This window comes from Parasteatoda tepidariorum, chromosome X1 (genome assembly GCF_043381705.1).
Source record: "Parasteatoda tepidariorum isolate YZ-2023 chromosome X1, CAS_Ptep_4.0, whole genome shotgun sequence".
Classification (NCBI taxonomy): domain Eukaryota; kingdom Metazoa; phylum Arthropoda; class Arachnida; order Araneae; family Theridiidae; genus Parasteatoda; species Parasteatoda tepidariorum.
In genome coordinates, this window is record NC_092214.1 from 19,511,924 (window position 1) to 19,534,178 (window position 22,255).

General features: G+C 26.6%; 2 protein-coding genes across 5 annotated transcripts in view; one reads left to right on the forward strand and one right to left on the reverse strand.

Annotated features, from left to right (window-relative positions):
• LOC107443976 (uncharacterized) overlaps positions 1-22,255 on the reverse strand; it is a 166,173-nt gene that overhangs the window by 98,652 nt on the left and 45,266 nt on the right. Inside the window, exon 1 of one of the 2 annotated variants that reach the window (XM_071187946.1) lies at positions 966-1,083. The exons of the other annotated variant lie outside the window; for it this stretch is intronic. The gene's annotated coding sequence lies outside the window, so the exon portion shown is untranslated. Of the gene's footprint in view, positions 1-965; positions 1,084-22,255 lie in introns of those variants that run through there. 2 annotated transcript variants of the gene reach the window in all.
• LOC107453666 (synaptotagmin-1) overlaps positions 15,176-22,255 on the forward strand; it is a 90,075-nt gene continuing 82,995 nt past the window's right edge. For 2 of the 3 annotated variants that reach the window (XM_016070564.3, XM_043040062.2), the window contains exon 1: positions 15,176-15,502. In XM_016070564.3, the coding sequence (XP_015926050.1) occupies positions 15,495-15,502 (8 nt within the window). In that variant the 5' untranslated portion in view covers positions 15,176-15,494. The remainder of the gene's footprint in view (positions 15,503-22,255) is intronic. The other variant, XM_016070566.3, reaches the window with a different exon arrangement.

A 22,255-nucleotide genomic window follows, 5' to 3' on the forward strand; every position in this document is an offset into this window, starting at 1 on the left:
GTTCTTAAATAAACGTTGGGTTTATGTGTAGACGTTTTTCGGTATTAAAGCTTTAAAAATTTTCAAAACTATTGCTTGTTTCCAAAATTGTACTAAAGGATGCTTATAAACCTTATTTCTTTTTATGACTTTTTTATTTCATTTGATCTTTATTTTTACTTTATTTAGTTATTTTGTTACAAAAGCACCAAATTTTAACGTACACATGATTAACAAATTGTAACTTCTGAATTTAGAGTGCTGTGTAACTTTTACTTAGAATTAGGTGCATCAAATATACATAGATTTTGTTATGGTACGCATGTATTACTTTGAATTACATTATTTACATAAGAATTCTTTCAAATACACAATATTGAAATTATACTCGTGATTTATGGAAATGAAATAGTCTCAAAAGTCATCCTTACGTTTTTTTTTTACTTTTTAAAATGGGAAGTTTATGATTTAAACTGACACTTAAGATCTATCGCTTTATTTATAATTAAATTTCAATAATTTCCTTAACTTAAATTTAATATTAGCTTTTATTTATGAAATTAGTGTAGTTTTTGTGATGTCAGTTACAAGAAAAATCTTAATCACGTTAAAATCTCCATCACTTTAAATAAAATGTAATTAATTCTATAAAATTTTCAATCTTTAAAAAAAATTCAAACTCTAAGATAACTTAAGGAAACGTTATATTAACATTTTGATGCCTTACATTAATAATGTGAAATATCACATTAACATTGTAAAACACTACATTAACATTACAAAACGTCAAATAAGCGTTAGGAAATTTGGTAAATATTTCTGTTTAAAAAAGTATTTTTATAGTAAACTTTAAAAGTTTTAAAAAGTTTAAAAAAGTATTTTTATAGTAAACTTAAATATTTATTATCTGATATATTCTATTTAAAACTATCTGGCCTTTCAACAAAACTGAATAAAACCATTTTGTTAAACCGAGAAAAACTTACCTGAATAAGAATCCTCCTAAATGTTCTCACTTTGGCAAGTGATACGGGGACGATTTCCCGTAACCATTGCTCTATATCTCAAAAATATCCAGCAGCAAGCACACATAAAAGGTTTCTTTAGAGTGTATCCTTGAAGAAACTTTTGATGTAATGTTTTTGTTTCTATTTAGAATAAAATCTTTTTCTAAAAATAAATATACATTTAACTCTTGTGAAAAAGCAATCATTATTTTTATCTTTTTAAAAGCACTCAATCTATTTTTTACTCAATAGTTTTTGATCTATTTTTTCACTAAATAATGTTGACCATTTTTTAACTAAATAAAGTTTTTTTAAATTCTTCCAAAAAAAAAAGAAAAACATAGAAGAATTTAAGATTTTTTCACATTTGCACAAAAAGTTTCGCATCATTAAAATTAAAAAAATTCGTCAGTTTCATAGAAATTAAATTTTATTACTCATTAAAATTTTTTAAATGTTTAAAACATGATAGTTTTCCATTTAGTTTTAATTATTTTGACTCTAAATTGTTACATTGGGAATAAATAATAAAAGGAAGTTTAGTATGACAAGGAAACAAGTGCTCAATGTGCGAGTGCTTATCTCAGCATAAGACTATCAAAGACTTGCACTTGTAAAATATTAGCCATCATTGTAACTAATCTTAATTCGAGATCACACTAATTGAATTAGTTATTTTAAAAACATTTCATTAGAAAATCAAAATAGCTTTCAAAAGTTTTAAAATCTGAGTAGTTGATCCAGTGAAATCCATTAAATTTAGATCTTTCAAAGTTGACCATTTGTTTCAATGTAAACAACAATTGAAAAAGTAAAAACACATAATTCAGCAATTAAATTTATTTCAAGTTCAGACTTATATTTTTAATAACTAATATAATTTAAAAAAATAATGGAATAAAAATATTTTAGAGTGTCAAAAGTGAGACTCTTTAAATAGCATAGATTGTAGCAAAATTTAAAAAGAAACAAAAATTAAAAAACAAAAAAAACTATTATTTACTCAGAACACTGATTCTCAACCACTGTGCCGCGGCACTTTTGTGTGCCGCCAAATTCTTATAGTGTGCCGCCAAATTTTAGAAAAGTATATAGTAGAATATATATGAATATTGTAACGAAGATTTTTCACTTTCACCGCTTCGTTACATATTTCCTTTGTGTCTCATTTTTGACCTATTTTTACTCTAGTTTTTGTACTGGAGTTAAATGACGAAATGAGAATGTTTTTTGAACAAAATAAAAATAATGATTTTTTTCATTTGTTGGAAGATGGTGTGATAAACTAGCTTACTTATATCAGACATTTTTGTTATTTTTAATAACATAAATTCAAGTATGCAAGGGCCGAAAGAAAATATATTAAACTCAACAGACAAACTGGTGTGATTCCAAAAACAAATAACTTTATGGAAGAATAAAGCACAGGAAGGATATTTGGAAAAGTTTGAGTCAGTCCCAAAAGATTTTAATTGAAAATCCCGAAGAATTTTAATCCCAAAGAATTAAACTATTGTTATCGTCCATTTGACAACATTAGAGGAGAGAATTATTCATTATTTCCCAAATTTAGATATAAAAAAATTTGATTGGGTTCATAATCCATTTGTGATAACGAATACTTCTGTATTCGAATTAACTTTGAATGAANTCCCAAAAGATTTTAATAAAACTATTCATAAAATTGTTATCGTCCATTTGACAACATTAGAGGGGAGAATTATTCATTATTTCCCAAATTTAGATATAAAAAAATTTGATTGGGTTCATAATCCATTTGTGATAACGAATACTTCTGTATTCGAATTAACTTTGAATGAAGAGAAAGAACTAATTTCGATTTCTAACAATCGAGATTTAATTTTAAAATATTCGGAAGAATCAATTAATTCATTTTGGATTAACATTAGATGCGATTATCCTATGATATCCAAAAAAAGCTTTAAAAATATTATTATAATTTTCTACATCTTATTTGTGTGAATTCGGACTTTCAGTATTAACCAACATAAAAACGAAGAAAAGATCGAGATTGTTAAATGTAGAAGACGATATGAGAGTAGAATTGTCATTTTTACGACCAAATATAAATGAAATTATCAAAAAACATCAAGCTCAAATTTCTCATTAAAAGCATTCTTGTTATTCATTTGTAATTTATACCTTAATAAACTTTGCTTTTGTAGTACATATTATATTATTTTACATTGAAGATTATTATCCCAAACTATTTAACACAGTGTATTATAGGTAAGTAAACAACTTTTAAACTAATCTTTTTCATTGTGTGTCGTCAAATTTCGAAATCGTTAAAAGTGTGCAGTGGCGAAAAAAAGGTTGAGAATCACTGACTTAGAACATTAATTATGTAGCACTAGAAATTTTGGAAGATGCATTAATTATTACAAGTTGCTGAAACGAATATAAAAAATTTGTTTGATTTTCAACGTCTTCATTTGAATATTGAAAAACGTATATATGTATCATTTCATTTAAAATTTATTGTGTACTTATGCTAACATGAAGTCTCACCAAAACTTGTTTCAATAATTATTTTAACGGTTTATTGAGTTATTTAAACGTTCTAAAAGCTTTTGGCGTGATTGCCCCATTTATTTCTTTACTTAAAAGCCATTTTCTCACAAGTTTCTAAATTCGTTTACTTTCTAATTATGTAGAAAATCATTTCATTAGCCTAAAAAAGTATTTAAGACTAACAATCGATTGTTAAATGAAATCAAGATTAACCTGGCTAAATTTTTTGTGAAGCATTGGCGGCCAAAGGAAAAACGGGGCCAAGGATAGCTGAAAGGCACTAAATTTAAGAATCAATAATTGCATTGGGAAAAGGTATTCGTAGGAAAAGCAGAATAAGAAGGTGTTTCGTTACAAATTTCCAGTATTTAATTCAAGGATCTATCAACCTAGTTCTATTTTTGCTCGTCTTAATGTGGGCGATTCTAGAAAACTATCGATTCTATCAGAATCTTGAAAGAAAGATTTTTTTCTTTCTAAGAAAATATCAGAATATTGTGATGATATACTAACTGGTTTATAAAAAAAATACTTTTTTATGTAAAAAGCATGGTTTTGTCTATAAAACCAAAAATGAGTAATTTGAGCTTGGAAATTTTAAAACCAAAATATTTATGGGTTTTAATATAAACTCAATAATAGATAATATCTATAAATTCTTAACGGTCCTCTAGAAACCCTTGACAAATTTTGTCCTCTAAAAGTCTTCACCATCCACTAGGATAATATAATTAGGGAGCTTGTGATTTAGATGAACGAAGTAAATAAAGTTTAAATATTTGGATTTTTAATTTGCTCCATTAAATATTTCATTTACCTACTTGATATACAACGTATAACGTAAAGATCATCCATAATATGGATAATTTAAAGGAAAACAAAAATTATGCATATTGGGGATAAAAAAACTCATTTTGAACCAGTAAAACACAAGAACGCTATTGAAATCAGACAAATCACTATACTGTAAGTCATCTGTAATAAACAAAACAGGTTTAATTGCGGAAAGAAACAGAGAGGGGTTAAAAAAAATTGATTTATTAAAAAACTCCTCGAGTTTCAATTTCCAAGTAAACCTGTTTTCCGTTTATTATATTCGCCTCTCTCGATTGTAATTTGCAAGATTTCAAGAGCGTTTTTGTTTTCCTTGTTTAAATATTTATTTGTGACCCCCATTATGTGTACTTTTTTGTATCCGTATTTTATATACAGCAGATTTTAAAAGTTCATATAAAGGGCTGTCTATACGGCACACCCTGTACGCTATTTTGAATTTTTTTTTCTTTATTCAAAGAACTGTATGGAGAATACAAGAATTTTCCTCAATCTTTGAAGTTAAATTTTTTGAGAAATGTGCTTTAAAGAAGCCATACTTTAAGACACAGCAAAAAATGAAAGAGTTTATTTAGAGAACAGTTTATTTAAATAGTATTTTATCCAGAGGCAATGGAATCTCTTTGGATATAGTACTTCCAGATACGTATCAATGGATTACCATAAACATACTTTTTACCCCTAAACAAACTCACAACCATATACAAATAAAGCTACAATCTAACTATGTAAATGTGTAGTGAAAAGATTTGATGGATTTGGATTCTGTATGTTCCGAAAGATTGGTCCCTGATTTATTTTATACCCGTGGCTCTAATAATTCTTCCAGATTTTAGTATAATTTCTAAATCTTGGCTTGTAAACGGTGCTTCACTTTTGGTTCTAAAAATATGACGGAATAATATCTATTAAATACGAATTATTTTCAGAATTTAAAGATTGTGTGGAGCCCCAGTGACAAAATCAAAAATCAAGACTTTTCTTTTTTTTTTCCAGAGGTGGAGCAAGCTTTTTGAAATATGGTCATATACTTTTTAACTTTTCCATTTCGGAAGGAGTAGGCATTGTTTTTAAAATCTTTCTCCGAGTCAAATGATCATAAGTTATAAATCAAGAAAATAATTATTATGCGTAAGTTCACATTGTTTATTCGATACCTTTTTGAAAAAAAGAAAATGATTCTTAAAACAATGATTAAATGAATTAAAATTGATTTATTCATTTGAAAAAATGAATAGAAATATATCAACAAAAAAAACAGTAGGAATTTTTATTAGAATACAATTAATTATTTTTAATAAGTTTTGAATTTTACACTGTTATTTCCCCTTTTTTCAGAAAACAGTTTCTTAATTTGTTTTTACAAAAGGTCTAAAATGTATTATTAGCGCTTAAAAAATGTGCAGCATGTTCCTCTTTCCCCCTTTCGTTAGTTATTTTAAAAGCACAAAACGATTTTAATATAAAAAAAGTATTTTTCGAACTACCAAAAAGACTAAAAATATTAAAGTGTTTATTATATCTGCATTAGAAGTATTCTTAAATGCTTTTAATTATTTCTCTTTACCAAAACACCATTCTTTAACAAAACTGTTACTTTTAATATAACATGGGGAAGTAGGGAACATGCAAAAAAACTTCTTTTTTTTGAATTTCAAAATTTTTTTAAACAATTTCCTATTGTAAAAATGTTCATACATTTTCATAAACATATCTTTATACTATTTATACTCCTTTATACTATTCTTTAAAAAATGATTCCGGGCACATGTTAGTATTCTTGGAACATATATTAACATAATTTAAAAAATTAGGCAATCTCTATACTTAAAAGACAAAATTTTTCTGATACAACATATAATATCTTGAAGTAGCTACATGGCTTTACGTGTATGTGAGTTGTAAAATATTATGCCAATAAGAATTGTTTACTTTCTATATTTATTACAAAATTTAAAATTGTTGACCAACCATTTAGCAAAACTTTTCATTTAAGAAAAAAACTATTTTTTATAAATTGATTATTAGAAGTTAAATAATAATAACTTAAATGTATGCATATTTTTAAATTTATTTTATGAGGATCGTAATCTAATTACTATTAAGAAGCACTTATGAACTGTTCGCATTTTTTTCACAAATGCCCCTTTTTTCAGTTTAACTTGACAGTTAAGCCTGGGATGTAAGTTCAGTGTAACTTACATTTACAGAAAACCATTAATTGTGTATAAAAATTAAAACTTGTCATTAACTTACGTGAATGGTTATATTATGGTTTAAAATAATTTCTTTTAGCTTACTAGTTAGTTAAAACTATGTTGCTACTTAAAAATATCTCTGATAAAAATAAGAGCTTCGTAGGCTAAATGAATATTTCCGGTTCTTTGTAAACAGTTGTCGTCATTTTTCTACACGATAAACCTAGTTGAAAATGACTCTTGTATTTTCTAATCTGTTTGACATTTTTTAGGTTTATTACTGTGAGCTCACTTATCTTTCTGCTGATTATGAAATATAATGTTTATAGCTCAAATAGCCTAATTTATTAATATATATATATTTTTTTTGGAATGAGCTCAGTGTAGTGAAGATCAATTCCAAAAAGTCTGTTAAAAGTCTTATTGCAATAAAACTAGGATAATTCAGTCTGTTTGAGTAATTCTTCACACATTTCTTAATTAGTATAAAGAGAACCGTTGTGTCGCATCTGGAAGAAGTGTTCGCCTCTTAAAGAGGTGACACAGGTTAAAATTCAGTGATTGCTGATCGATTCGAATTCTGCTGCTCCCAGCTCACACTGATAACAATGCTAATGTTATATATTTATCAGTGGTAAACGAATCATAGGTTAAAGTCCCCTTGCCGTCGGGTTAACTGTGGGAGGTTTTCCTCTCCTCATAATGCAAGTACGGGTTAGATCCATTAAAAAGTCCTCCTCAAAGGCTAATTTGCCCCAATTCTTTATGCTGGAGTTCCCTTGTCTCCTGTGTTGGGTTCAAAGCTACAAGCCTACAAATTTGAACATTGATAGAGTTAAACACAAAGATTGGTAGGTAGTTCAACGCCGGTTATGAAATAGAGCAAACTACATGACAAAACATACCATATGGGCTCACTTATCGCGTAAAAAACTAATCTAAAACCATAAGCCAGTCAGCAAACAAAAAATTGAACCTTTTTACTTAAATTTTATGTTATAAATACATATCACGGCTAAACTTCTTTTACGACACAGAAAAAACAAAATAATAATAAAGCATAGAATTTGGGACGGAGAATAAAAAAGAAACAAAAATAATCATATCATTTCCGATAGTAATCAGGAAAATGCAAAGATCTCTTCTTCGTGAAACGACAGAGGATCATTAGAGTTAATGGCATCTGAGAGTACTCAAAGATTATATGATGACATAAATGTCAAATTCAACCATGGCAAAAGCTCTACTTCCTGAATAACTATTGATTGGAGCTACATTGATAATTGTTTGGGCGATTACTTATTGAGGTAAGCGAACTGCCAATCAGGTGGGGTATGTTTAAATTTACGACGAAGCCCATATTAATAGGATTTGGAGTTATTTTTATAAGATATTTTATATGAAAATGCGAAGTACACGGTTTTATTCAAAAGCAAAAACAAAATCTTGGTATGCAAACACTTAATGCATGTAAATTGCAAATGATTTTTTTTTAAAAAAAGCATATTACTTATATCATTGGTTGTTTATAAAAATCATATTTTTTCTTTCCTTCATATAAGGCATTAACTATTTATGAACATTTGTAACTTTATGCGTAAAATAATGCATAAGCAATTTAATTAACTAAAAAACAATTACATAATTAAAATACGAAGAATTTCCTACTATTAAAATAATCACAGCGCCAATCACTCTAACTGATCCACTCTCATAAAGATCGCTCCAACTTAGAACAGTAATATCGATATCTTGAACCATAATATTGGAGCCATTTTGAATGATACAACACACACCAAACTCTTAACTTTTTAAAATTGTAATCACTATTAAACATGTACCTAATAATGCCACAACAAAAGATTTTTAATTCTATCACATTTCCGTTTTTCATAACAACTTTTAAACAATCATTATTTATTAATTAATTCTCTACATTTAAATTTAGTGTTTAGTCGTAAATTGGCCTAAAGTTTTAATCAAACAAATATGTAGGGGGAAGTTGTATGAAATGGATAAGACGACCACTTGAGTTTTTTTCCCACTTAATAATGTTGTCACTGAGCAAAACAGCGTTACGGGTGGTTTTTGGGGAAAGCGGCTGCGCATTTTTTCTTTTAAAGCCTGTTTTATTGTTCGCTTGTTCTATGTTGGTAAGTGGTGCTAATTGTTGATGGTCGCTTAAAAATAATTATTGTCCTATTGCACTGTTTAATCAGATTACCTTTTAAGATTATTTGCGCTCTGAAATACTAAATCATTCTAGTGAAAATATTCATTTCTTGTGTTGAGTCGGGAAAAGTTACCACGGAAGCGGATAAGGAAAATGGTACTTTGGAACTGTTATACATGAAATTAGAAAGACAAGAACATATGAATTACAATTTTAAACTCAAGTAGTGAACTAACATTAAAAGTAAACTAGTTGAGCATGTAGTATTGAGTTGGTAGTATTACGTAGGTAGTACGTAGTATTGCGTAGGTTGTACGTAATATTGAGTAAGTAGTACGAAGTAATGAGTGTGTATATAGTATTGTATTGAATATGTATGTAGTTCTCTAGTTGAGTGTTTAAGTTCCCCTAACTCTATTTATTTATTGTTATTATATTTCAAAAATATATTTCTTATTTTAAATTTTATAGACCACTTGGGACTTAAGATAATCTTTAATGAATCCAATTATATTATTTTAAAAAAATAAAATATATAATGAGCTTATTTTTGCAGTATCTGCATACTTTAATATGAAACAATAATCGTGATTCATATTTGATATACATTATATTGATTTTCTTTCAACAAGCTTTTAGTGGGAAAAGTTTAAGATGACTGATTCTACACTTTTTGCTTCAACCTTAATATCGAACCATAATATTGTTGAAATTTGTTGAAACCTAAGAAAGAAGTTAAGATGTTGTTTACGATAATATTTATGTAGTTTGTAAATGAAGGAAACTTTGACACGTATTGAGATTAACAGTGTATAATAGTGCCATCGTTCCAATTTAATTTAACACTTTTTTCATTGTCTAGCTAATTTAGACAGATAGAAGACAATTCTAAGACCAGCGTGAATTTTAGATGAAACGGGTTTACATAAATTTTAACATTAGCCATTTTTATATTTTAACATTATTGATGAAATGAAAAAATACTATTTTGAAATCAACAAATTCTTAATCTATTCTAAATAATCAGGTATTCAACGAATAATAAATTGAATTCAAGCTCAGAAATTTTATTTAAATAGATTAGTTTAAATTTCAATTAACTATAGTACATAAAATGAAACTCAGACATACTTTGCAAACTTACTGTGTAATTTCATTATAACAACGAAATAACTATTGATAACTAACTGATGATTTTGAAGGTTTGAATCTTGCATTGATAGAATTCAAACTTGTTTCCAATTAATGCTTATTTTATTAGAATTCTAGTTAGTTAAATGGAATAGAATATACAACTAAAACTAATGCATCACCAACTCGATTTTGAATAATAAAAGGGTGTATTGTAATTAAATTCGTCGAAGGGTAATCAAAGAGTATATTCAATGAAGTTTTAGTCAAATTACTAATGAAATGCTAGTTAATTTATAAATGATTAAGAACTTTTGAGCCTTCTTTGAAAAATAACTTTTATATGTCAAAGTGCTCGAATACTCTGCTTGAAAATGAATCAGCTATTGTCTCAATTCTTAAAAAGGATTAGTTAATCAATATTACTGCATTAATTAACAATGCATCCGTTGAATTGTGTTAAATATAAATAATGTTCGTTTGACTTTTAATGTTTTGGAAAAATTTGAACTTTACGAAAATTCCTTTTAGTTTTGTTTCGTATATTTGCGTAGGATCAGTTATCTCTCTGTAAACATAAATGATATAACTTTTCATATTGTGTATTTTATGTAAAAAAAAGATATTAACTTTTAACATTATAAAAATTGTCTGAAAATTTCAACTTATGTTATTTTTATAAAATGCACAATATAATGATAATAAAAGGTTTTGAAATTCAATTCGAAAGCAGAAAACAATACTTTAAGCAAAGTTGTACTTTATTGTTCTAATATCAATTCAAATTTCCTTCATTCTAAAAGCATAAATTGAATAAATTTGCTTACACTTGCTATCAAGTAGTTTAATGCTAACTAAAATTTTATTGCTTCGAAAGAATAAATTTGTAGCAAGAATATTAATGATTTTTAAAATTAAAGATTTGTACAAAAATAGTCTTGACTTGTAGGCAAAATATTAAACTAGAAAATATTTAAGGTTTAATAAAAACTTTGGAAGAAAACTATACTCTTCAAACTAATATTTAAACGGATGATAAAAAAAAAGATATTTTAGTTTTCCTACATCTTGAAAATGTCACTATTTTCCAAACATCACTTTTTTATTATCTTTATTTTATCTGATCGTAAAGTATTTTACGTTTCCTTACCCTATTGGTCGTCACTAAAATTGAATTTACGGAAATCGGTCCCTGAGGAAGTTCTTTCCTGGAATATCCATCATATATCTTACTGAGAAAAAAAAAGACTATTGAAACCAATTCATACGAAAAAAAACATTTATAAAAAAGATCAAGGTGTTTTAGTTTTAATGTTAATCTAGTCAAGAACTTAAATGGTTTAATATAAATTTTTACTCTGCAATAAGAAAACAAATGCAAAAGATTAAATTCTATAAATGATGATATTTATGACATCAAAAGGTCCAAAATTCCATATAATACCAAAAATAACTTAATTTATAAAACCTTAAAAATCAGAAACCTAAAAGTAGATGAAAACATTTTATGTAGTCAATAAAAACCATCGCATTTACTTATTTTATTCTTGCTATTTATCTAATCATTTATTTATGAAGAAAGTTATAAAAACACACGGAGAAAAAACAATTCTGGTAAATTTACCATACTGCATAGTAATGACATTTCTGTTTTAAAAAAACACAGGACTCTGGTAATAAAATAAAAATAAACGGAATTTAAACCATTCATTTGGTAATTTTTTCGTTCCTGGTAAACAGTCTGCAACAAATTACAGTTCTTATTACCACACATTTAGTAAAAAATATAAAACTGAAAAGTAAATTTAACCGAATTAATGATTTTATACCCTACTCTAAAGTATCATGACTAAATTAGCTAATTTCATCACATATTATAAAATCATATTTGCATTGCTAATTTTACCAAAATCATTTCCAAAGTGCTTCCTCGAAAACTACAGAAATTTTGTTGTTCTCATAGAGCCGGAAATAATTAGTTTTTCTAACTTCTTTATTAACTTTTTTAGCCTCAGTACAAGAACAAGAGATCATACTTTTTTTCTCAGTGCAAGAGCACATAAATGAAGCAATTAAAATTCATCAATTTAGGTAACAGTTTCAGTAAGCTAAAAAATTGTGAGTTCGAAACATAAATTTCTTCTTACTGATGGCTCAGGAACTGTCGTGACAATCCTACCAAATGAAATCACATACTGGTACCTGATATAATTTCAGAAATGCTCTAAGACTTGCAAAAATAAATGGCGGGATACAGTTACGAAGTACAAAACCATGGAACACAGGATCCCCCTTTTCCCGACCACTTACTTAAAAAAAATACAGAAATAAAATTATGGGACTGTCATATGAGTTTCCAAATAATTTTTTTAGTTCTAACGATTAAAATGTTATGCATAATTTAGCATAATTTTCCAAGTAATTATGCATCATTTTCCAAGATTTTTTTATTTGTAATTTGGTTAAAAAAAAGTTTCAAATCTATAATAACACTGTTGAAAAAGTATCAAAAATACACATTTAGAACCTTACAATTAAAATTTTGAGACTAATTTCAAAAGAACGCATTGAAATGAATAAAAAATATTCAAAAATATAATATTAATTAGTTATATAATACATAAGGAAATTGCATTCGTATGATTGAATATAACTTATTCTTAAGCATTGCAAAACAGTAGAATCTTGTAAAAAATTTCATAATTGATGTTGCTTAAATATATTAAATTTGAAAATATTCTTTTTCAAAAATATTAAATTTCTGAGGTTTATGGGATAAAATAACATCAAAATAATATCGGAACATATAATTTAATTTGAGCTAAAAGCCAAATTTCTACTTTAAATTTTAAGGGGGACATCTGAATTTTAGTAGAGCCTAATTTATGAGATTTAAAGTCAAATTTTGACATTTCAACCTCATAATCACTGTATAAATCCTTGTATAGTAATAATACTTGTATCTATTTCATATAAAAAATACTGCGCAAAACGAATAATGCTTTGTTAAATTAATTATTGTTTAAAGAACTATGACTCAGTCTAAATTTTGAAAACAACAAAATTTTGAAATTAAATTTTAATTTTTTTTTAAATTTTAAATCTCAAATTTTTTATTTTGCTTTTTTTCGATTGTAATATTTTTGTTTAACTATTTGTATAACTGAACTTCGCCTAGAACAGGCCTCAAGTAAAATATATCTTTCAGATCAAAAACGTAAGTTTTTAATTTTTTTGAAGTATAAGTATAAAATGAAATTAGTTAGTTCAAAACTATAAAGTTTGGAATAAAATAAAATAAACAGTTAAATTATTACTTATAAAATTTAAACACACAATCGCATTTGTCTTTCTTATACTAATGCGTATATTTTTATTAGTCAGGATTATTATTGTGTAGATTCCCGGAGACACCTAAGAGTTACATTTCGTTTATAAATTCATAATTTTGTTCATAATCTAAGCGTTATATTTTCTGAACCTAAAAACTAAAATTTGTTTTGAATTCCTGTTTTTGAAAAAATTTTAAGCTTACGTTTTCGGAAAAAATATAATTTCAATGCCCATTTTGAGAGACATTTAATGTGAATATGAAAAATATGATAAAACCTGTGGGTACACCTTAATATTTAAAAATTTTAAACTCTAAATTTGAGGAAAAATTATTAAATTTTGGCGATATTGTATGGATCCATTTTGAGGATTTAATTTTGCAAGAATTCTGTATTATTGTTAGTATTTATTGCGCTATTGTTACTTATAATAATCATGCTTTTTTCAATATTTCCTCCTTAATCCTTATTTTCAATTATTTATTTATTTATTTAGAATGATAAAATATTTTAGTGCTTTTTCAAAAACTTTCAACTGCAGTGTGCAATTTCAAAAGCAGTATACATAGTTTAAGTTTTTGAGAAATAACCAAAATCTGTTAATTTGTACCGAATTAAACCTCAAAAATATTAGGTTGTTCGGAAAGCAATTTTTTTTTCTTTTTTATGAAACTGAAAGACGTGATAGTGTATAAGTATTTTATTGAATCATACATAATCCATTCTTGTTCAGCACTTTTTGAGATCTTTCTTGCAGCAGCATGATTCGACGAACACAAATTTTCTGCTCTTTTCTGGCAAAAAACTGATCCAAGTAGTTTTTGACCTCCTTATTTTACCTTCTAAAGCATTTTGTAGATGTCGGAACAATGTTGTAGACAACCCTTTTCTCGTCCCCAGTGATGATGCTCTTCAAACTTGAATTATTTTCTTGATGTTAGAGAAGCAAATCACTGACTTAAACTCCACGGCACAAATTTCTTTTCGTTAGAACATGAGGAACTCATAAGCCAAGCTTTGAGAATAATCCTTAGGATTTTCAAATAATCATGAAGGGTCGAATTCAATAAATTTAATGTTTCAGGGATCTTATGAGTTGTTATTCACCCAGTTGTTTAGATTATTGGCTTTATTGTGTCTTCAGCAGCTTAAGCTGAAGTGGTGCATCTTCGCGTATCTTAATCTGAATTTTACAAACCATTTTTAGCACTGGCGAGCTAATACATCTTCTCCATGTGCATCGGACAACTATTTTCTTGCTAAAACAACATTTTTACTTTTTTCGATAGTGAAAAATTTTAATATGCCAAGAATTCTGCTTTACACTTTTCATATTTAAAAAAGCACCAACCCAAAACTACCACGTAGAGTCAATCGAACCTTTTCACAGGCAAGCCTTGCCATATCAGCTGTTAAAATAATTTTGTTTATGAGGCATAAGTGTGACATTGGCAGTAAAAAATATAATGAAGTCATGTGTTGAGAAAAACTTTCCTTGTTTACTTTCCGAATAACCAAATCTTTTCTAAATAATGTCGACTCATTCCAACTCTTAGCATTAATGCAAAATTTTTAAATACATTTGAAATCTAGATTAAAAGAAACTGAATATGGCCAGAATAATATCATATATTGTACCATAATTCCATATCCATATTTTTTATCCCTATATACCAGATATTTTAGAATGTGAACAGAATTTTTGATACGAAAGTTAAAAGTAAAATGACCAGAATTGCTAATATATATGTATTAGTAATTCTGGTTATTTTAGTTTTCCCTTTCTTAAGAAAAATTAATTTAAAAACTCCAACTTTAATTGGGCCACACAAGGCCCGTAGACAGCATATTTGAAGCGTATATGCTATAATGATATAAAATTACTCTAACACACCTGTTGCCTTGATAGGAAGCTTTTCCGAACATCCACTATAGGGCGCTCTTCTCTTCGCGCATGCGAATCGTCTATTTTCTTCCGCCTACACATCCTGCCAACCAGCAAGGATTTCCAGAACGAAGCAAGAAAGCCGGTCGTTATACGCATTCTAAGATTAAAGAGGAGATACGATAGGAAGGAAAACAGAAATTTCAGGAGAATGACAGCTACGAGAAGAAAATAAGAATGAATGTTTGAGCTGTTTCTTTTTTACACCAAATAAACTGATTTATGTTAGTAAATATATTTTAATAAGAACAGAGAAAGGGTCATGCCTTCAATGACAACTTGAAATGTTGATGTTTTGCTATAACTTTAACGGTACTTAAAAGACATGCTCAGGTTCCTCCTCTTCCATAAATATTAGCTATGTCTGAGTGAGTAGTTTCGAAATGTCTTTTTATATAATTTGAAAAATTATTGTGGGTATTAAATATATTTATCTGACTTTAATATTAATTTTATGAAAATCTAAACTTTAAGAAAAAGTTTAAACATGATAACAATTCATTGATAAAGTTCTGACAAAGTTTTAACTAATGAATTAAAGGTACTGTAGAAAAAAATAAATTTTGTTAATTTTCTTCGACTAAATTTATACACATTTTTAATTTAAATATTTATATAAACAAATTTAATCAAGATATTAACGAAAGCTATTTTTCTTTATTGTATCTTTATTAAATATAATTTTTATGTATTTTTAGTTTAAATGCTTGCAAAATTAAATTTAGTCAAGATTTATTCACGAAATTCTTCAATTATTATATTTGATGATCTTTCACAAAACGTTATCTATGAATTTTTCATTTTGTTTTTCTAAATATTAAAAATGTGCACTATTCAAATAATTGAGTGAGTAAATTTTTATATTTAATACAAGGAATCATTTAATAATAAAATACATTTTATAGACATTAAAAGTCATTTTAATTAAACTGAAAAAAGGGAGGTCTGTAAACTGTTTTTTCAAGGAAGTTTAGCAGAAAGTAAGAAAGTTACAAAGTCTTGATTAAAAGCAGGAATAAAATCAAAGAAAACTTGCGAGAAGCAGTAACATAAAAACATTTTAAGTTTGATAAGTTTGAATTCATAATTTATAGTAATTTCCGAATGAAGAGTAGAGAGTTTTAAAGAAAAGACTTAAAATAAATATATTATGTAATTCCTTTACAATCTTAATTAAATTTCAGATGAGGAAAATTTATTTCTATTTTATAGTATCAAAGAAGTTTGACTTATTATAATTATATGGGTAAAACTAAGTTTATTTCTCCACAACAGAATAATTGTATTAAAAAGGGGAGAGAAAAAAAGGATGAAATTGTAAATATTTTCCAGAATTGAAAATTTAAATGCATAATTTAAAAAGAAGACAATGATCCAGACGTGGAACAAACAGAAAATATACAAAAAATATTAGTTACAGTTGTGCAGAGGACAGCTCTAATAATTATAGTAGTTTTTCTAATATTTGTCATATTTTTGCAATTATGTGCTTGTATTGTACATATCATTTATTATTTTTTGTAGTATAATATATTACTAAAATATAAATTCTGAACAAATTTTTTATAAGCAGATCGGTCAATTTTTTGTTTATGAAGGGAGTAAATTACTTATTTCCAAATTAGTTTTATGCTTACATGAAGCATGTCAAATGATTTAAAGAGAAATTTTTATTACGATTACAAAAAGAAACTTGTATTTAAATTTTTATAGTTTTATGTATTAATATTATTGATTGAGAAAAACAATTTGTCAAGCTTAAAGTACTCAGTTGTTTTCAAATAAATTTAAGTCGGGAAAATGATTGAATAAAATTATATGAGTAAAGAGTAAATCATTTAGACTTTGTTTTAATTTCATTTATTTTTAGAGTTTTTTTATAGATACTTTTAGAAATTGTGAAACGGTTTGAGCTATAATATTGCTCACACTTACATTAATATAGCTTTACCAGCTTTAACCTTATTGCTTAATATAGTTTAATTTAAAGAAAATTATGGAAACAGTTTTAAATTTAACATTCTATTAAGATTGCAGTAAATTTATAATGTATCATGATTGAATGTTAAACCTATTTTTCTGTGATTCTAAAAATACAGTGTCATCTATTTTTAACTTTAAAGCGATTTTTCAGAGACTGTTAAAATACTTAGAAATTTTATCCATTTTCAGTTAGAGCTGTATCGAGAAAATAAGGTAATAAAATACTATCTGGGATCTTTGGATTAGGAAAAAATGATAGTCTTTCATTTTTCAGAGATTAATTTAGAATAACTTAGGCATATTCGTTTCTTCTGAACGCTATTACTCATAATATGATATAAAAGAATAATTGAATCTTTCTCCCTTCAATTATTAGATAATTCTCAAATGAATAATTCGATTTGAAGGTATGGTTAAAAATATGATTTTAATTTATTTGTTACATTATTTATATATAAGTACTTTCTCAAATAAATAATAGGATCCGAAAAGGATTTTCATTTATTTGAGATAGTTTTTATATATAACTACTAACGTAGTTACTTTTGTCGCATTTCAAAACAATTAAAGCATGTGCAATCTACTTAGCAAAAACGAGCTATGTGGTTTAGTTTTACGTTAAGAGCTGTATCCAATTTAATAAGAATTATTCTCAATTTTTATTATTATTTTTATATTAAAAATTTCCAGAGTTGCAATCTTTTTCATTTAAAGTTATATGGTATTTTAAATTATTTATTGCGTGTATTTACACGCAATAGGTAATTGAATTTAATTTCAAACGAGGGCTAATATTAATCAGTTATAATTTTATTGCAGCTTTATTCAGATTGTTATGTTTATCATCATTCAGAACTATAATGTGTTATAACATGATTTCAAAGAGTAGAAAAGAATTAAGTTATTGCAGACTAAAAAGCAGTTCACATTTATTTATTTTAGTAAAATTTGCCTGATAGTTATGACAAGGTTGTCAAAATAATTAACGTTTTCACTTAACGTTACAAAAATGGTCATTGTCAATGAAAATAATAGGAAAAACCATTTGTTTTTTAATGTTTTTTATTATTATATCATGGGGAATAATTTGTTTAAAAATCGGTTTGAAAATCAGAATTTATTATCAAGCTCTAACATTACATTTCTCATTAAGATTTCTTTAGAGAGATTTCAAAATATATTTCGTAACATTTTTGTGGAAATTATCATTAAATACTGTATTAATATCATAGAATTATTCACAACAAATATTAGTAATAGCAAAACTTTAAACTTTAACGTGATTCTTTTATACATTTAAAATAAATATATTCCCTTTTAATAATTTTTCTCACTTTTGTTTATTGTGGAAAGTTCAATGCTAATTTTGGTATTTATTTAATTAACATATTTTTAATAATACTTAATAGTATCGATCGAAAAACGCATTTTATTTTTCATTAAATGCTTCGAATAATTCTAAATTTTTGAAAATACAATAATTTTTTTTAAGAAAAACTTTATTTTAAATGCCAACAAGAATTTTCAAACAATGCAGTCAAGAACACTTCAATTTTTGGAAAAGTTCAAGAGGGTACCCCCTTTTCAGAGACAGACTCATAACAGGTCGTAAAATACGCATGATATCATTTAATATCTTAAACAATCATGCATGATTCAACTTTTATTTACAAAGAGTTTTCGCAACTCTATAATATGAAGCAAATCAATTTCCTTTACAAGGTCAATATTATTACTTTGTGATCTTGAACACAATGATACTTATTGATTAAGAAAATAGCATCAAGCTGTTTCCAGGTGTTTCAATAGAGAAATCTCACCGAAACATCCGTTGTGACAAAATTGACACAAAATATTTTTTTCTTTCTATTTTAAGTTCGATCGAAAATCTTGGCAACAATAACCACTCGCGAAACCGATGTTGGATACCATTGATTGATTCCAGCTATAATTTATTTAAAAGCAATTTAAATCAGAGGTAAAAGAAATCTTTTGAGTGCTAAGTCTTTTGCTGCCACTCATTTTCCCTGTTGTTCATCATTATCTTGGCGATAAAAGCTTTTTACAGACTAGAAAATAACAGATTTTATCACTTCATGAATTGATACATTTATATTGAAAAATAGAATTTTAACCTCTTTCACGTTGAAATCTGCTTGCCATTATGGAGATTTTCCAGATTCAAATTTTCAAGTCGATAGATAAAAATGCGACCGCTCTGATCACATTTTTAATAAAGAGAACTTCAGTAAAATTGAAAAATATTTAGTTCTTTTGAAATGATTCTAAAATTTCCTTTTTAGAGTCAAAAAACATATATTTTGTTTTCTTTAAAAAAAAAGCATAAATATAAAATAATTATAACTTTTGACATTAAACGTTCGAATGCAAAGTATCAGTAAAAATTTTTTATTTATATTTATGGAATTTTTTGTAGATTCCGGGACTTCTAAATAGATGCACACCTAAACACATAGTTACACAAGCCCCTAAATTCTTCTCCTAGATGATCGTGATCTATGTTCATAAAAATTAGTGATAATCACTTTAATAATCAAAAGTGTATAGAGCACTGTGATACAGAAATCGATATAAAATCCCGTATAAATTTGGTTAAAGGGATTTAGTCACAATATGTGTTAATTTTTCTTCATACTTTCATTTTTTTCCATACTTTTCTAATTTGAAAATAGTATTTCGTCTTTTTGTGAAATGTAAATCCTTTTAAAGGGTATTTTTACGTATATATCAAAGCTAAAAATATGCGATATTATCAATTATTCTGTTAGTAACCTAATTTTTTTAAGCTTTGTTAAAATTAGGCTAGTATTTTTAAGCTATGAGAATTTTTCAGAATTTTTGATCCTTCACGATAACATGAACGTCACAATATAATGTAAGTTTTCACCCCAATCGTTATATCGATCGTTGAATTTTTTGGTATTATTAAATAGAAACTTTTTAACTAGCCCGTGCTATAAGTTACAAAAATAGTTTTGCAGAATCTCCTGAAAAGAAAATCTCAGTTGCATTACATTCATGGTTAAGACTCTTTTTAGAAATTATGAAGATAAAAGTGTAAAACTGGTAGTGTCGTTTTTGAAGATTGAAATCCATGTTTCCTAAAGATTGGTACAATTTGTGAAGCAATTGGAAAATTTTTTACTAATGATAAAATTATTAGCTCATGCAAACAATTATAAATAAACTTAAATTTACATATCTTTATCTTTACATACGCAAAAAAAACATTATTTTACATTATCTTTTCACTTATAAACACTAAAGTCCCTTTGCTTTGTAGTATATCTTAGTTTAAATATTGCTTTATTATACTGTTTACTTAAGTTCAAATTATATAATCGCTAATCAGTTCTAAGTATAATTCTCATAAGCTAATACGAAACTCAACACCTAACGAAAACTATGCTTCAAGTCGCATCGTTTCGCGTGAAGAGAAACTTCAAAAAAAAATTTCAACTGAGAAAAGTAGAGAATAATACAGAGTATTGGTGAACAATTCTGTTAAAATTACCATACTGTATGACAAGGACATTTCTGGTTAAGAAAAGCAACATAATTCTGGTTAATATAACCAAAATAAACGGTATTTAAACCATTCATTTGGTAATTTTTCCGTTAAAATAGTAATGATTTACCGAACATTATAGTAATTAGTACCAAACATTTAGTAAAAAATTTAAAACTAAAAAGTAAATTCAACGGAATAAGTGATTTTCATTCAATTGTCTAAAATATCATGATAAATTATCGAATTTTATCACATATTATAAAACCATAGCTTATTGTTAATATAGCAAAATCATTACCAAAGCCCTTCGGTGAAATTCACTGAGCTTTTTTCTGTTTCCATAGAACCTGAATTAGAATGAATTTTACCATTTTTTGGTAGTTTAAACCATACTTTTTTCCTTAATGAGGAAATTTCAGAATAGATTTCTGTAAAATGCTAAAGTATTTTCCGACTTAAGTCCGTTAATTAACACGAATGTGTCAGTAACATTGCTTAAATGTATTTATTTTCATTTGCATTACATAAATTGTGGTTACATTAGCACACATTTATAATAAAATTTGATTTTAGAATAATAATACATCACGGGAAATATGTTTTAAAATGTTATTCCCCAAAATTAAAATAATGTCACCTGCCACGGATTTCTCAAAATGAAAATATTGTAATTTTACAGTTTTCCTCAAATAGGTCAAGTAATTTCTCATTAAGATAGCAATTATCAGACCAGTTTTTTAAGTCCTCGTAATTATTTTTAAAAAACAGGAAGCGATTCAGCAAAAATATTAATGCAACTTGGTTTTTACACATTCGATCTAAAAGTATATATTATTGCGTGAAAGCACGCTATTGTAACAAAACTCTTCAGTGTACTTAATATTAAATTCAAATTATAATCATTCTCAACACATTCATTCTATAAGTAATACTATTTTATCATCTTAAATCATTATATTATGTGGTTGAAAAGGTTTCTTAACACACTCAGAAAAAATCATTGAACCATATTATTGACAGCCAGAGAAAGATGTAAACTTTATACGATTCAAAACTGAACCAAGTTGAACCATAATATCATGTTTAAGAAGCACAATAATATGGTTCCACTTAGCACCATATTAAAGTAACTTTGTTAGGTTTTAACACGTTTTAAAATTTATAACAGAGTGGTATTTGCTTTTTAGGGGAAAATTTGATGAAAAGTGTCATTAATTTTACTAATATTTTAACGTAACGTTTTATAAAACCTTTTTTACAACTATAGCTCGGAATTTTGATAAATGCAACATATCTACCTAAACTGGACAAAGAATTCTCATACCTTATAAAGATTATTTTTTTTACGTTCTGAGATTTTCAAAATTCAAATATCTCAGAATCAATCGTCATTATGATGATGAAAAAAAACATGTGCACAAAAAATTGGGCTTTTTAAACTCTTAATGTTATAGAGATAAGAAGCAACAGTAACAATAAATAATTATGCGAAAACGGTTGATACTTGATAAAACCTCCCTAAGGTATCAATCTATGTTTCCATCTTTTGATGAATATATGTCTTGCAAGCGTTCATACTACCTTTTTCCTTTTCTCTAAATGTCTT